Consider the following 17,487-nt stretch of genomic DNA (forward strand, 5'->3'; position numbering starts at 1 on the left):
TCTTTTCTTAACACTGCTTCAAGTCACATGGCAGCAGTTCCCCTCCGAAACAGCAGATGGCGCTGGTTAAATATTCATAGCACAAGCGCTCGTCTTTTGAAAAAAAAAGACATTCTTTTCTTTTTAAACCTCTTTTGAAAGACACGTTTATTCCAAAACACACTTTTTTCCTCTCTTAAAAGAAATGTATTTTCCAAAACACTTTTATTCCTCTTTTAAAAAACTAATTTCTTCACAACTCCACACTTATACTACGTGTGCGGGTGTTCGAGTCCCGCCTTGACGGTACCGGCCAAGTGTCAGTCAATTTACAAATTGCTAATGCTTATGCTAATAGTTGTGACGCAAATGCAAAATGACTGCAGTGAACGTGTTGATGTAAAACCAGAGTACACTTAATGACGCACTAAGTTAGCTATTTTGTTAGCATCTCTGCTCGGAAGTAGTCCAGCAGTTAGTGGGGGTGTCCAACTCCCCTCCTCCTCCTCCTCCTCCGACACACCTGAATCAAATAATCAGGTCGTAATCAAGCTTCTGGACATCTTGTTTATGAGTTAATTAATTCGGCTGTGCTGGTCTAGAGAAACCAGACTGGATAGGGACCCTCGAGGACTGGAATTGGACAACCCTGCTCTATATAGTAAGTCTACCACCTTAATGAAATACACGCTAACGTTAGCGGCTAACGTCAGAGCAACACCACTCTGTACTGGATGTTAGTGTTAGCTTTTATCCGACTGGCTAATAATAACGGCTAACAACATCACTCTAACTCGATATTATTGTTAACTTACGTCTGACTGGCTAACGTCAAAAACAACGACATCTATTGGATGCTAATGTCTGCTTATGTTTGATTGAGTCACGCTAGCCGCTAACGTCAGAGATACAATCCTGAATGTAGCTAGCTTTCGTTTGAGTGGGTAACACCAGTTGATGACGTCAGATGTGCGCCAATTTCAACTGCATGTCGATTTTTAGATGACGTAATACTGGCTAACAGATACAATGCCGATTGTTAATGTTAGCTTTCGTCTGACTGGCTAACAACAGAGATACAATGCTGAATGTTAATGCTAGCTTTCGTTTGAATGGCTTACACTAGCAGATGACGTCAGAGCTACACCAATCTCAACTGCATGTCGATTTTAGATGACGTCATACTGGCTAACAACAGATACAATGCTGATTGTTAATGCTAGCTTTCGTCTGACTGTCTAATAACAGAGATACAATGCTGAATGTTAATGTTAGCTAGTCAGACGAAAGCTAACAACAGAGACACAATGCCGAATATTAATGCTAGCTTTCGTCTGACTGACTAACACTAACACACGATACAATGCTGAATGTTAATGCTAGCTCTCGTTTGACTGGCTAAACCGCTAACACTATCCGATGACGTCAGAGCTATACAAATCTCAACTGCATGTCGATTTTAGATTACGTCAGACTGGCTAACAACAGAGATACAATGCCTAATGTTAATGCTAGCTTTCGCCTCACGAGCTAACGTTAGACCACACTAATGTTAATGCTATCTCACTCACGTCTGACTAGCTAACCCCAAATAATAGCATCAGTGCTACCACAAATCCACCAATGTTCATGTTGTCTTATATCTAACATGCTATCGTTAGCGACTAGCGTCTGTGTAATGTTACTAATGTTAATGTTAGCTTACGGCTGACTAGGTAACATTAGCACTACATTAAGCTCTCCTGGATGTTAGCATATATCAATGTGTACTGGATGACTACCTCTGAAAAACAACATCTACCAAATTGTAGCTAGCGTTTTTACGTCTTCTTCTGTCCGCCATTTTAACTTGTGTTGCCGTTATTTGCTAGCATTGGACGTGTCTTTTCATTTAAGGGAAATTAAGCAGAAATTGAAAAACGGTGCTTTGTACTCGGAAGCAGTTTTTTCGAACCCGAGACTCGCTCAGGTTCAAAGATTTCATCCGGGGTGTCCAAATTATTTCTTTGTGGGAATTTATCTACTTGTATTTTCATTATTTCATTCGTCTGCCATTGACTGCGATAGACGTCCAATCCATTCAGACATGAATTTGGAGTTTGAAGTTTATTTTGGTAATTTCTTTGGCAATTTTAGCTCACTTCCTGTTAATTTTGGTCATTTCTTGGGCAAATTTAGCTCACTTCCTGTTTATATTGGTAATTTCTTTGGCAAATTTAGCTTATTTCCTGTTAATTTTGGTCATTTTGGCAAAATTAGCTCCCTTCCTGTTTATTTGGGTCATTTTTTTGGCAGATTTAGCTGACTTCCTGTTTATTTGGGTCATTTCTTTGGAAAATTTAGCTGACTTCCTGTGAATTTTGGTCATTTCATTGAAAAATTTAGCTCACTTCCGGTTTATTATGGTCATTTATCTGGCAAATTTAGCTTGGCAAATTTAGCTCACTTCCTGTTTGTTTTGGTCATTTCTTTGGTAAATTTACCTAACTTCCTGTTTATTTTGGTCATTTCTTTGGCAAATTTAGCTCACTTCCATGACTGTTTTTAACTCCTCGCCTGCCATTGACGGTGACCAATCCGCTTGAAAAACCGATCATTTTCAATGATTTTGCCATTTTACCACTTACAAAAACCAAAAACTCAGGAAAAAACAATAGAAATACTGTTATTTTTCATTTTGGCAGCCTTGCTCCTCCGTCATTGGCCGCCAAAAACGAGGGTTATTTCACCGCCAATGGCAAACGACGCGTTAAAACTCGCAAATTTTGCTTCGTTTTTTGAAGTGTGTTTTTGCGTGACTTATAAAAAAATGCAAATTAAGACAATACACTGGGAAATTTCCATTAGTGTGCACTAATATTGTATTTTGTGTACTTTATGACATATTATTTTTGGGGGGGCGGAGTCTGACAAATGTATGGAAATCCAAAAATAACCTGCGACCAGTTTAAACCCAATTAATCTTTAAAAAAATGACAATCCAGTGCTAAAAAAATCAAAATATGTAAATTCCGCTGTAAAAAAATGGACGATTCCGACGCATTCCGAGCGATTTGCCGACAGCCAATCAGCACTGAGCTTGTAATTTATTCTTTGTATAACTTTAACGTGTGAATAACAAAGTAACCGGATGAAGTTTTATTTATTGTAGCTATTTTGTATCAGATTTAATCTATTTAACTTAGAACTATGCAGAATCCTCTTTTTTTTCTAAGTGTGCCATCTATGTATATAAAATATCCTTATTTAAAAACAGCTTGTTGTGTTTGTCATTTTTTTTATGGAAATTTAAAAAAAAAAGGAAAAAAAAGCAATACCTCTACTTACGAAATGACTATTGCCCAATACCTCTACTTACGAAATGACTATTGCGCAATACCTCTACTTACGAATTCACTAATTTCGTAAGTAGAGGTATCGTTTTTTTAATGTTTATTAACAATAAAAGACCAACTAAACCCTTTAAAAATGATAAATAATGTTCCAATTTTATATGAAAAATGTGAGAAACACCTAAAAATGAGAGAAAATGATTTATTAATGTATTAAAATAAAACCTTTTCTATTCAGGCATGTGCTTAAGTGCATTAAGGAAGCTAATGTTAGCATACAAACACATGTACATTTAAATGTGTTTATTTTTTAAATGTAGAAAAATACAGTGGTACCTCTACTTATGAAAAATTGTCCCAATTTTATATGAAAAATGTGAGAAACACCTAAAAATGAGAAAAAATGATTTATTAATGTATTAAAATAAAACCTTTTCTATTCAGGCATGTGTTTAAGTGTAACAAGGAAGCTAATGTTAGCATACGGACACGTGCATTCAAATGTATTAATTTTTTTATATATAGAAAAATACAGTGGTACCTCTACTTATGAAAAAATGACCAATTAAAAAAAGTGTATGAATGTATTAGAATGAATTACAAGACTTTTCTATTGGTGCATGGTGGAAGCTAATGTTAGCATACCAACTTCAAAGATGAATTTAAAACAAATTAGCATTAAATACAAATTTCAATATCAGTCAATGATGGATAACTTCATTTTATTTGCAAAAGTAGTTTTAAATAAAGTTTTAGCCACTAAAAAAAACAGACTTGGTTATGAGCGAGCCAATGAGAGAACAGCGCAGTGTTTCATTAAAATTTGTCAGGGTTATTAATAAAAGTCTAATTTCGCCCAATCCAACAATTTATTCATTTTTAACTTTACAGGATCTTTAAATATAAATTACTGAATCAATGGGCTAATTTTTAAATATTAATTTAATATTGTGCAGGAATTTTATACCTTTTTTTAATGGTTTCTCCAAAAATAATATCGACAAAAATGAATTTAAAACATGCCTTAAAAACGTCTTTTTAATATTACACAACAGCGCCACTCTACGGCGAAACCGTTAAAATCGGAATTCAGCGTTTTTCCCTTTTCTTAGCTCGCCTCTGACATCTGGTGGTCATATCTTGTACTGCAATTACCAGCTATCCATTTTGACTCCAATTTTTTTATTTGGACGTTTATCGCCGTCCATGGCAAATGACATTATTTTATGAAAAAAAATTGACGCCAATTGGACACTAGTGACGCTGTTGACTTGTTTATGAAGTTTTAAAGTTATTAGTAATAATATTAAAAATTTACTGAGCGATTAATGTAAAAATGACGTTTTTTTAAAGCTTCTCTGGTTCATCTCATGCCTTAAATTTGAATAAATTCGTTTAATTTGACCTTTTTAAAAGTCTTCCGTTTTCCCATGTGTTAATATTTATTAAAGAAACTTTATTTATGGATCAAGTATGGATAAAATATTAAAATTAAGCGAGTTATGATGGTTTTTCCTTGCTAAAACGTGTTGGACGTTTATCGCCGTCCATGCCGACCAACGCTAATTTACAAAATAAAAGTTAAACCGATTGAATAAGAGGAAGTTTTTTTTGTGTTTTTATAAAGTTTTAGCGATTTAAGTGTTAATTTGACAAAGTTAGGGCGTGGTTTGTGTAAAAAAACGGCTTTTTTGATGACGTCATTGGTAGTGAATGGGTTAAGGTGGAATTTTGGGGTGAAACTTTACCCCGTTCGAGTTCGGGAGGGGGTGAATTCGACCCACTTTTAATGGCGGAAAGTTGAGAAGCGAAGCGGTCTACCTTAAGAACTCGCTGGCCCCTTTCGGATTTCGAACCTGGCTGCGGTTCAAAACACAACAAACGCTTTTTTAAGGCTTATAAAAGTGCTTTTTTGGTGGAAAAAATTGACGTCTAACTTCGTCAATGGCGTTCAAATCCTTTACGAGCGGGAATCCACGTCCGCGCGAGGGTGATTGAGTATTATGACAACCTGAAAAGTTTTGGTTACGCACATGACCTGGCCCCACACTTCAAAGGACTTGCGAAAAAAGGGGGCGGAGCCTCCCAGCGGGGGCGGGTATATAAATCCGACTGTTTCAACCCACCAAGTCAATTTGCAGCGAAACCATCTGGAGGTTTAACAAAATAAAAGCATTTAAAAGAGACCCTAAAGTTTTTTAGGGGGGTTTAGGACTTTCGGATTACTACTGAGAACTAGTTTGGTGGGTTTTTGAGGGGTGTTTTTGTCGTTTTTGGCACTGGATTTGGAGTTTTTGGGGGAAAACTGTATTTTTTTTAGTGTTTGGATGATGTGGTTTTTCTGCTTTGCTCTTGGTTTTGTGGTCCAGCTATGCGGTGCTTGGGAGGAGAGTACCGTAGTCCCGGTCCGGGTAGACCTGATGGCGAGGGTACCCGAAGAAAAGCTGAAATCGGAGATCCGGACCAGAGTCTACAAGCTGGACGCGTTCGGTCGGGAGATGGTTTTGAAACTGGATCCGGATCACGAATTCCTGGCTCCGGGGTTCGTCTTCCAGGTCTTGGCCGCTCCGGGGGGGTCCTCCTCCGGACCGGGTCCGGAGAGTCCGAGTCCGAGTCCGAGCCGGGACGTGGGACGATCCGAGTGCTTCTATTCGGGGACGGTGAACGGAGAGGAAGACTCGGCGGCCGCCTTGAACTTGTGTGGGGGTCTGACTGGTGGATTTTACTGGGACGGGGAGGAGTACTTGATCCGACCCGTGGAGGGAAGTGACTCGGGGGAGGGGGGGCACTCGATCCGCCGGAGGGCCAGGAAAGCGGACGGGGACGGAGACGGGGACGGGGGAGCCAAGTGCGGGGTGGATGAGGACGAGGAGAAGGTGGACGGCAGAGACCAGAAGACGGCGCCCAGTGTTAAAGCACCATTCAATGGTGAGTCCTGTTTTTTTTTACCATTTTTTTTAGTGGGCTTTTTTTTGGGGTTGAACAGGGCCGCTCCTATGGCATTTGGGGTGGTGGGCTAAAATGTTTGGAGCCCCCCCCAGATTTAAAAAAAAAGAAAAAAAGTTGTAGTAGTGTAGAGCTCATAGTATATCTTACATATAAGTTTATATAAATGTGTGAATGTGTGTGTATATATTAATGTGTGTGTGTGTCTATATACGTGTGTGTGTATATATAGTTGTGTGTGTATATGTGTGTATATGTGTGTGTGTATATATATATGTGTGTGTTTGTATGTGTGTATATATTTGTGTGTATATTTGTGTATATGTGAGGGGGTATATTTGTGTATTTGTGTGTGTATATTTGTGTGTGTGTATATTTGTGTATTTGTGTGTGTATATTTGTGTGTATTTGTGAGGGGGTGTATTTGTGTATTTGTGTGTGTATTTGTGTGTGTGTATTTGTGTATTTGTGAGGGGGTATATTTGTGTATTTGTGTGTGTGTGTATTTGTATTTGTGTGTGTATTTGTTTGTTTGTGTGTGTGTATTTGTGTGTGTGTATTTGTGTGTATATATTTGTCTGTGCGTATATATATTTGTGTGTATATTCGTGTGTATATATTTGTCTGTGTATATATTTGTGTGTGTATATATTTGTGTGTGTGTATGTGTGTGTATACATTTGTGTGTGTGTATTTGTGTGTGTGTATTTGTGTGTGTGTGTTCATATATACATGTGTATGTGTAAGATATACTATGTTTATATGCATATATGAATTTACACATCATTTCTGCATTAATGTGTAAAATATACTGTGTATATGCATGTGTATTTACCCATAATATATGCATTATTGTGTATATACATACGTGAATTATATACATATAAACATATCTATGGGTAAGATATACTATGTATAAATGCATATATATATATATATATATATATGAAACATGACATGAACCTGACATTAAATGGCTTAAATTTAGTGTACTAGCTAGAAAGCTAGCAATGCCATGTGTGCGCGTAGGTTTTGTCGTGGGAAGTAGGGAAGGGGTGAGGGGGGTCGCGAGTGGATTTAAGCAGAGGCCGGCGGTGCAAACGGAGCTCCTGGTACGGAAATGTGGCGCCGCCTGGAAAGGATTTTCTTGCGCAATTTGCCTGCCAAAAAAATTCCCAGAATTCACCACGCTGAGTCATCTGTGTTTCTGACTAAAATGCCGCCATTGGTTGAAAGTAGGAGAGCCGGCTCGCAGTTCATTCATCGCCTCGTTGACTAAAAACAGGAGTTTGTCAAATTGGAAAATTGGCAAAAATATGTGCATGATCAGGTCAGGGCCACCAGGGGGCGCCATTTCCATGGGAAGGAGACAATCTACATTGATTTTTAAACTGAGTCTATAATTTTCTAAATTTAAAATCGGTAAAAATATCAACAGAATTAGACCCAAAATTGGTTTCAATATTGACCACCAGGCGTCGCCATTTCCATGGAAATTCCCATTGATTCAGTATTAGCATACTTTTCAAAATTAAAGATCACTAAAAAAATAAGTACAAGTAAAAAACATATGCACAGAATCAGACCCCAAAACGATTTTAATCTTAACCACCAGGTGTCTCCATTTCCATGGAAACCAGCTGATCCCTATTGATTCAACACAAGTACAATTTCAAATGTTAATATGAGCAAAATACGACCAAAACGCTTTCGATTTTGACCACCAGAGGTCACCATTTTTCCGCGGAAATCAGCCAATCCCCATTTATTTACCACATTCATTCATCTTTTTCAAAAATTTAAATCGATAAAATAATGAGTATAATCAGACACAAAAACGGTTTTAATCTTGACCACCAGGTGTCCTCATTTCCATGGAAAGCAACCGATCCCCATAAATTCAACAAATAAGAATTCCTTTTCACAATTTAAAACAAAAGTAAAAATATGAGCAGAATCAAACAAAAAACTATTTTAATTTGGACCACCAGAGGTCGCAATTACCCCCGAAAGCAACCGATCCCCATAAATCCAACATATAAAATAATCCTTTTCACAAGTTAAAAAAAGTAAAAATATGAGCAGACTCAAACCCAAAAACAGTTTCAATCTTGACCACCAGAGGTCACATTACCCCGTAAACCAATTTTGCCTCACCCAACTTGAGTTCATCCTCCAAATATTAAGATCAGCTAAAAATAATGACCCAAAGCGTAGCCCAAAAACGCTTCCCATCGCCACCAGCAGGCGTCGCCCCACCAACCAATCACAGGCACCGCCACCTAACCGAGCCCCCGCCCTCTTCCCGCAGGCCGCCGCAGGGGCCGCCGCTTCGTGTCCACTCCGCGCTACCTGGAGATGATGCTGGTGGCCGACCAATCCATGGCCGAGTTCCACGGCGCCGGTCTGAAGGCGTACCTGCTGACCATCCTGGCGGTGGCGTCCCGCCTCTACCGCCACCCCAGCGTGCACAACTCCATCACCCTGGCCGCCGTCAAGATCATGGTCATCTACGAGGAAGAGCGAGGACCCCGGGTGTCGTCCAACGCCGCCATGACGCTGCGCAACTTTTGCCAGTGGCAGCGGCAGCACAACCCGCCTAGCGACCGACACCCGCAACACTACGACACCGCCATGCTCTTCACCAGGACGGTAAGTCCAAAGTTCATTTCCAAATGCCCCACCCAAGATGGCCGCCATCCACGCACACCAGAGCTAGCTGTGGGTACCTCGCCCTACGATTTGAGACTCACGATATGACTAGACGACAATTATCGATACATTAGTCACAGAATGGTGGGGTGTATAAGTGGTTAGCGCGTAAGCCTCACAGTTTTGGGGTGCTGGGTTCGATCCCGGCCCGGCAGTTAAGTGGTTAGTGCGTTAGCCTCACAGTTCTGGGATGCTAGGTTCGATCCCGGCCCCACAGTTAAGTGGTTAGCGTGTTAGCCTCGTAGTTCTGGGGTGCTGGGTTTGATCCCGGTCCGGCGGATAAGTGGTTAGCGCGTTAGCCTTTGCAGTTTTGGGGTGCTGGGTTCGATCCCAGTCCGGTGGATAAGTGCATAGTGCGTTAGCCTCGCAGTTCTGGGATGCTGGGTTCGATCCTGGCCCGGCTGTTAGTGGTTAGCGTGTTAGCCTCACAGTTCTGGGGTGCTGTGTTCGATCCTGGTCCGGTGGGTAAGTCGTTAGTGCGTTAGCCTCACAGTTCTGGGGTGTTGTGTTCTATTCTGGCCTGGCGATTAAGTGGTTAGCGCATTAGCCTTGCAGTTCTGGGGTTCTGGGTTCGATCCCGGCCTGGCGATTAAGTGGTTAGCGCGTTAGCCTCACAGTTTTGGGGTGCTGGGTTTGATCCCAGGTCGGCAGTTAACATGTTCTCCCTGGCTCGGTTTGCGTAGGTTTTTTCTGGGTACTCCGCTTTCCTCCCATATTCCAAAAACATATATGCTAGGCTAGTTGTATGCTAACTCGTTCCTACCTATGAGTGATTAGTCGTTTCTCTCCTTTGTGCCCTGCGATTGGCTAGCCACAGATTCAGGGTGTCCCCCACCTAGTTACCTGGGATGCGCTCCAGCACCCCTTTTGAACCTTTTGAGGATAAGCGGGTTGGGAATTGAGTGAATAGTCATTGCATTCTCCGGGTACTCCGTCCTTTTCCCCCAACATCCCAAAAACATGCATGCTAGGCTAATTATAAGCTAACTTGCTCCTAGCTAATAGCGATTGGTCGCTTGCCTTCATGCTTTGCGATTGGCTCGCCACCAATTCAGGTGTCCTGAAGTCAACTAGGATAGGCTCCAGCACCAACCGCGACCAACCGCTAGCATAGTGGCTAAATTCTGGGTGTGTTCCTTTTTAGGACCTTTGTGGCGCGCATTCCTGCGACACCCTCGGAATGGCCGACGTGGGTACGGTTTGCGACCCGGACAGAAGCTGCTCAATCATAGAAGACGACGGACTGCAAGCCGCGTTCACCGTGGCGCACGAATTGGGTCAGTACAAGAACTAGTCCAAAGTCCAAAATCCAAAGTCCAGTCCTACCTCTACTTACAAATGCCTCTAGGTACAAAAGATTCAGGTTACAAAATATGCAAATGAGTAAGGAGAGGTACGACTGTAGTAGCAACACGCTATAATAGCGCTAGCGCTAATGCTAACGGCCATTTTTGTTTGCAGGCCACGTGTTCAACATGCCCCACGACGATTCCCAGCTGTGCTCCGGGGTCAACGGCCCCCACTGGGGGTCCCACATGATGGCGTCCACCCTGTCCAACCTGGACCAGCGGCAACCCTGGTCGCCTTGCTCCGCCCTCATGGTCACCACCTTCCTGGACAACGGCCACGGCCAGTGTCTCCTGGACAAGCCGGCCGAGCCCCAGGCGGCGCCGCCGCCCCTCCCGGGCACGGTCTACGACGCCGACCACCAGTGCCGGCTGACCTTCGGCGAGGGGTCGCAACACTGCCCCGACTTGAGCACCACGTGCGCCGCCCTGTGGTGCACCGTCACCACCTCCAACGGGGTGCTGGTGTGCCAGACCAAGAACTCCCCGTGGGCCGACGGCACCCCGTGTGGGCATGGCAGCTACTGTCTGGCCGGGCACTGCCTCACCGAGAGCCAAGCTTCTAAACAGCAGGTCAGAGCTCCGCCCCAAATGGCTTCAAATATTATTTTGAAAGTACTTTCCAATTTTCTCTACATTTTGCGGCCACTTCCTGTTGAGTCTTGGTATTTTGCAGTCATTTCCTGTTGAGTTTTGGTGACTTCCGGTGGGTTTTTGCTATTTTAAGGTCACTTCCTGTGGATTTTTTGGCATTTTAAGGTATTGTAAGGTATATTTTTGGTATTTCCTATTGAGTTTTGGTATTTTTTGGTCACTTTTTGCTATTATACGGTCATTTCCTGTGGATTTTTTGGTATTTTGCGGGTACTTCCTGTTAAGTTTGGGTATTTTGCGGTCACTTCCGGTGGATTTTTTGCTATTTTACGGGCACTTCCTGTGGATTTTTTGGTATTTTGCGGGTACTTCCTGAGTTTTTTTTTGGTCACTTCCGGTAGATTTTTGCTATTTTATAGTCCCTTCCTGTAGATTTTTTTATATTTTGCGGTCATTTCCTGTTGAGTTTTGGTATTTTGCGGGCACTTCCTGTTGAGTTTTGGTATATTTTTGGTCACTTCCGGTAGATTTTTTTGGTGACTTTCTGAGGATTTTTGCTATTTTACGGTTACTTCCTGTGGATTTTTTGGTATTTTGTGGTAATTTCCTGTTGAGTTTGGGTATTTTTTGGTCACTTCCTGTGGATCTTCTGGTACTTTGCAGGTACTTCCTGTTGAGTTTTGATATTTTTAGGTGACTTCCGGTGGATATTTCCTATTGTACGGTCACTTCCTGTGGATTTTTTGGTACTTTACGGGTACGTCCTATTGAGTTTTGATATTTTTTGGTGACTTCCGGTGGATTTTTGTTATTTTGCGGGCACTTCCTGTTGATTTTTTGGTATTTTGCGGGCACTTCCTGTTGATTTTTTGGTATTTTGCGGGCACTTCCTGTTGATATTTGTTGGTATTTTGCGGGCACTTCCTGTTAGAAATGAGTCTTGTAGAAATGAAGTTACTTTTTGATGATTTCATGGCATGTTAGGTTAATTCCTGCTTCCTTTTGGGCATTTCCTGTTTATTTGTCACTTCCTGTTGATTTTTTTTTTATCACTATGAAGTCAATCAGATTGTAACACACCATCCCTACCTGTGATGTTTCCAGATTCCCGTCAACGGCGGCTGGGGGGCCTGGGGCACCTGGGGCGACTGCTCCCGCACCTGCGGGGGCGGAGTCCAGTACTCCTTCCGCTCGTGCGACGACCCCTTGCCCAAGAACGGGGGCAAGTACTGCGAGGGCAAGAGGATCCAGTACCGTTCCTGCCACACCGACGCCTGCCCCGATACCAACGGTGAGTGGGTGGGACTTAACTCGACTCGGGTTGCCGGTGCTAACTCGCGGCGCTCCCGCTTCAGGCTTGTCGTTCCGGGAGGAGCAGTGCCTGGCTCACAACGACGCCTCGGCCCAAGTGTCTCTGGGATACGGCGACGGCGTGGAGTGGGTGCCCAAGTACGCCGGGGTGTCGCCCAAAGACCGCTGCAAGCTAGTGTGCCGGGCCAAAGGGACGGGATACTTCTTCGTCCTGAAATCCAAGGTGAGCTTCTCCCGAGAATGCCGGTGGAACAAATATGAACGCCAGGGGGCGCCAGTGGGTCAATTTGACCTACTGAGCCACGATATAGGCCCCAGTGCTAAGAAGACGAGCTAGTTAGGGCTAGCTAGTGACTTTTTATTGGCCCCTACAGATGACCGGTATGGATATGTGTTTCCTTAATAATGCTAAGTTCACTTCCTGTTGATTTTAGGGCACTTCTGTCACATTTAGTTGTTTTCTAGCCATTTTCTTTTGGTTTTGCGCCATTTTATGTGGATTTACAGGGACTTCCTATACATTTTGTGGTATTTCCAGGTCACTTCCTGTGTATTTGGATCATTTCCTGTTAATATAAGGGCATTTTAGGGTCACTTCCTGTTGATATAGGGGCATTTCCTGTTAATAGACGGGCATTTTAGGGTCACTTCCTGTTGATAGAGGGGCATTTTAGGGTCACTTCCTGTTAGTTTGGGGACATTTTAGGGTCACTTCCTGTTAGTTTGGGGACATTTTAGGGTCACTTCCTGTTAGTTTGGGGACATTTTAGGGTCACTTCCTGTTAGTTTGGGGACATTTTAGGGTCACTTCCTGTTAGTTTGGGGACATTTTAGGGTCACTTCCTGTTAGTTTGGGGACATTCCCAAGTCACTTCCTGTTAGTTTTCGGGACATCTTAGGGTCACTTCCTGTTAGTTTTCGGGCCATTCCCAGGTCACTTCCTGTTAGTTTTCGGGCCATTCCCAGGTCACTTCCTGTTAGTTTTCGGGCCATTCCCAGGTCACTTCCTGTTCGTTTTCGGGCCATTCCCAGGTCACTTCCTGTTCGTTTTCGGGCCATTCCCAGGTCACTTCCTGTTCGTTTTCGGGCCATTCCCAGGTCACTTCCTGTTAGTTTTGGGGCATTCCTAGGCCACTATTTTTTTGTCTTAACATGGCAAGTATTTTTAGAATGACTGTTTCTCTGCTGCCCCCAGGTGGCGGATGGAACGCATTGCAGCCCCGATTCCACCTCCGTTTGCGTTCAAGGCCAATGCGTCAAAGCCGGCTGCGATCGAGTCATCGGCTCCAGCCGCCGATACGACAAGTGCGGCGTATGCGGGGGTGACGGTTCCACCTGCAAGAAAGTTTCGGGCTCGCTGGAACGCGCCAGGTCAGTACTCGAGATCGACAAACTTTTTAGTCGAAAAATAAAACTTCATCAGTCGTCATCGTTCAAAAATAACACTGAAGAATGGGGCTCGTAGGTAGCATGTATGTAAGGCAACTGAGTAAGTAGCGGGCGGCCATCTTGGGTCAGAGAACCTCCAGCAAAGGATTATTTTTCTCTAAACTTGCTGATTTTTTGGCATGTTTACAAACAGATTGGTTCATCGCAAATGGTATTGATGTAAAGATTTATTTATTTGAAATATTTTTTAGTGTAAATATTCTCAGTTTTGATTGTGATATATTTTTAAATAAGACAAAACTACGTTTTTTTGTTTTTTTTGACCTAGTGACGCATGTATACAATTTTTTTATAGGAGTGTATTCTTTTTTTCATGTATTATATTTTTAGATAAGGAAACTACTCTTTAGTCATTTTAAAGCTTTTTAAATAAAAAAAACAAAGGGAAAAATATCAACATTCTTTCTTGACATGTATTTGTATTTTAAAGTACAAATTTAAACATGAGCTATTATTTATATAAATACAGTAATCCCTCAAATAACGTGGTTAATGTAGAGCAGACATGGCCGCCACCATTGAAAAATCTCAAAGTAGGGTCACCCCTATTATAACTTTTTTTGAGTCCTAGTAAAAAAAAGTGGCTTCTGCTTATGAGTTTCAGCGTGGATTTTCACATTTTTGGATTTTTTATGAAAATTAATAATTAATAGCATAGTTTATTTAAGTCTATTAGGACCTGACAGTCGTTTCTGACCACTATAAAAAAATTCAACTCTCTACGTTGAACCGTTTGGACAAACTTAGCGAGAGAATCTTAACATACCCACACACACACCCATAAATCACGCTTTATAAGGATTATAGGCAAGGCCTCACCATTATCTTACGGGTCAAAACCTTACATTATGAAAATATGGATTCTGGCCCGCACAAGAAACCTCAATCCAGCCTCGTATGTTGCATTTTTCTGCTTTAACATGAGATGGCGCTAGTCACAATGACTTACCATGAAAATATCAATCTCTATTAGGACCCAACAGCCGTTTCCAACCTCCATAAAAAAAATTCAACTCTCTACGTTGCACGGTTTGGACAAACTTAGCGAGAGAGTCTTAACATACACACCTATAAATCACTCTTTTTAAGGATTATAGGCAAGGCATCGCCTTTAGCGGGTCAAAACCTCACGTTATGAAAATATAATGGATTCCGGCCTGCACAAAAAACCTCAATCCAGCCTCGTATGTTGCATTTCTCCGCTTTAACATTAGATGGCGCTAATCATGGGGCCTTACCATGAAAATATAAATCTCTATTCTGATCCGACAGCCGTTTCTGACCACCCTAAAAAAATTCAACTCTCTACGTCGCACGGTTTGGACAAACATAGCGAGAGAATCTTAACATACCCACACACATACCCCCATAAATTACGCTTTTTAAGGATTATAGCCAAAACAACGACAAAAATAACTTTCTAACGGAGGAATCTTCACCTTTTGACCTCAACAGGCCCGGGTACCAAGACGTGGTGACCATCCCGGCGGGCGCCACCCACCTGGACGTCAAGCAACGCGCCCCCGGCAACGGTCGCCAGGACAACAGCTACCTAGCCCTACGGCGACAGGACGGCACTTACCTGCTCAACGGCCAATACAAGCTCACCACCGTGGAGTCGGACATCGCCCTAGGGGGGGCGCTACTGCGCTACAGCGGATCCTCCGCCACCCTGGAACGTGTACGGAGTTTTTCCCCGCTCCCGGAGCCCGTTACAATCCAAGTCCTGTCGGTGGGGGAGTCCCCCAGGCCCCGGGTCAAGTACACTTACTTCGCCCCGCGGGGGGACGCCGCCGCCGGCCCCCGGCGCTCCGTCAACGCCATCCCGGACCTGGGCGGCGCCGAGTGGACCCTGGCGGAGTGGGGGCCCTGCTCGCGGACCTGTGGGGGCGGAGTCCAGCAGAGGGAGACGTCGTGCCTGGACCCCAGGGGGCGCCCGTCCCGGGAGTGCCCGGAGGAGTTGCGACCTTTAGCCTCGCGACCCTGCGCCGCTCAAGACTGCCCCTCCTGGCAGCTCGGGGAATGGTCGGCGTGCTCCAAGACCTGTGGGCGGGGCTTCCGGAAACGACGGCTAACCTGCGCCGGGGCCGACGGACGCGCGCTGGCGTTGGGCAGTTGTGACGGCAAAGCGCGACCACGCCCCCTGCTGGAGCTGTGTTATCAAAGGGCATGCTGAGAAGCTCCGCCCCCTCCTGGAAATTGGAACGTACTGTTTACAAATTCAAGGCTAGCGTGGGGGGAATTTTTTTTTAAAAAATGTTTCTTAAAGAGCCCCTCTGGTGCCATAGTTAAAAAAAACAATAACAAAAAATATTAATTTTCATAAATAATCTATAAACAATTTTTAAAAAAAATGATTCTGTTATCATCATCTCAAAATTTTCTCGTATCTCAAGAAAAAATATTTGCTCGTATCTCAAATTTCTCATATTTTGGGGCACTCGTATGTCAAGGTATTATTTTAGTAAACTGCGGGTAAAAATGATTCATAAACTGGGATTATTTATATTAATTCATATATTAAAACGTGAGTATGAATGACTAAATTTACCCACATTTTACAAATCTACAGCAACGGGTTAAAAATCTTAAAATTCTGGGTGTGGTTTACTGAGATTTACCCGCATTTTTACTCCATAGCGGGTGTACTTATTAATTTTAAAATAAAAAATAATAAAAAGAAAAAAAGAAAAAAAGATAATGCCATCCCCAACTCTGCCACCAGAGGGTGCTCCACACTTTGTCCTAGCTGGGCTGGACCTATTTTAACGCTCGTGGAGATTTACTGTAACGTACAGAAATGTATTCATACAGAAGAAATATGTCATATTATACTTTAATACCCCATCAGGTATGGAAATGGAGATTTATTATGAACTGTCAGTCAACATTTATTTATCATAAACCTGTAGCACTTCACTTTTGTTGTGATTTACCAGCGGCACATTGTTAAACTTTCTCTCTTTTTTTTTTTCATTTTTTAAATTTTATTTTTTATGTATTTTTAGCCATATTTTGCAAACCAAAGATTTGTGGAGACCAAAAGAGGGACTTGTCTCCTTTGTACTACTTCATAAGGAAGTCTCTCCTGCCTTCCAAGAAGGCTTTTTTTTGTGCAGTTTTATAGCCCAACATTATTTATTTTTGTACAGCCTGTGAAAATGTAATCACGTGGCCCATTTTTTTAATATTATTTTATTGGTTTGGGGATCACAGAAGGAAGTGGGATATATTTAGTATAGTATTTATGCCATGTTTTCTATATATGTATATGGTTCTTCATTGGTTCTTGAATAAAATATTGATTATGAGGAAGTTTGTGATGATATTCTGATGGGATTTTCGTTTTAAAAATACTGTAAAAAATAATAATTTTATATATTAAATTTTAATTTGAAATTATGATTTTTTTAAAGAATAATTCTGGAGATTTTAGGTTTTTGAACGCACTATGTATCAACTGTTTTTTTCAAAATAATGTGCTTTTAAAAATTGTAAATATACAAAATTTAACAGTTTTTGTTGATTGAAATGATCCAAAAAAGAATAAATGTTATTATTCAATTTAAGTTTAAAATCATTCTTTTTAGAAATAATAATTCAGGAGATTTTACGTTTTTGAACGCACTGTGTATTGACTGTTTATTCCAAAAAATGTGCTTTTTAAAATTGTAAATATTAATTAGTTAATTAAAAAAAATCCTGGTTTTCATTTAATAAGTTAATGTTTTTTTTTAATAATCTCACAAAATTCCAGCATTTAATTGGTCTAAAAATCCTTACAACAGATTTTTTTATAATGTTTTATTTTTTATTCT

The 17,487-nt window shown here is 41.9% G+C and overlaps 1 protein-coding gene across 2 annotated transcripts; it reads left to right on the forward strand.

Moving 5' to 3' along the window:
* Positions 1–535: 535 nt before the first annotated feature.
* On the forward strand, positions 536–15,913 carry adamts1 (ADAM metallopeptidase with thrombospondin type 1 motif, 1). Of its 2 annotated transcripts, XM_077616434.1 has the most exons (9): positions 536–640; positions 5,681–6,239; positions 8,569–8,909; positions 10,114–10,246; positions 10,431–10,888; positions 12,014–12,200; positions 12,265–12,443; positions 13,416–13,591; positions 15,125–15,913. In XM_077616434.1, exons 2-9 carry the CDS (start codon positions 5,732–5,734, stop codon positions 15,843–15,845), a joined length of 2,703 nt encoding a protein of 900 aa, XP_077472560.1. In that variant the 5' UTR covers positions 536–640; positions 5,681–5,731; the 3' UTR covers positions 15,846–15,913. The 2 variants fall into 2 exon arrangements, with proteins under 2 accessions (XP_077472560.1, XP_077472552.1); XM_077616426.1 differs by lacking the exon at positions 536–640 and having other exon boundaries at positions 5,529–6,239.
* Positions 15,914–17,487: the final 1,574 nt, after the last annotated feature.

Source organism: Stigmatopora argus, chromosome 1 (genome assembly GCF_051989625.1).
Source record: "Stigmatopora argus isolate UIUO_Sarg chromosome 1, RoL_Sarg_1.0, whole genome shotgun sequence".
NCBI lineage: Eukaryota > Metazoa > Chordata > Actinopteri > Syngnathiformes > Syngnathidae > Stigmatopora > Stigmatopora argus.

Coding starts and splice junctions, on each gene's coding strand:
- adamts1 (XM_077616426.1), top strand. CDS start 5,639: ATGATGTGGTTTTTCTGCTTTGCTCTTGGTTTTGTGGTCCAGCTATGC. Junction 10,889..12,013: donor GCCAAGCTTCTAAACAGCAG/GTCAGAGCTCCG, acceptor TGATGTTTCCAG/ATTCCCGTCAACGGCGGCTG. Junction 13,592..15,124: donor GGCTCGCTGGAACGCGCCAG/GTCAGTACTCGA, acceptor TGACCTCAACAG/GCCCGGGTACCAAGACGTGG.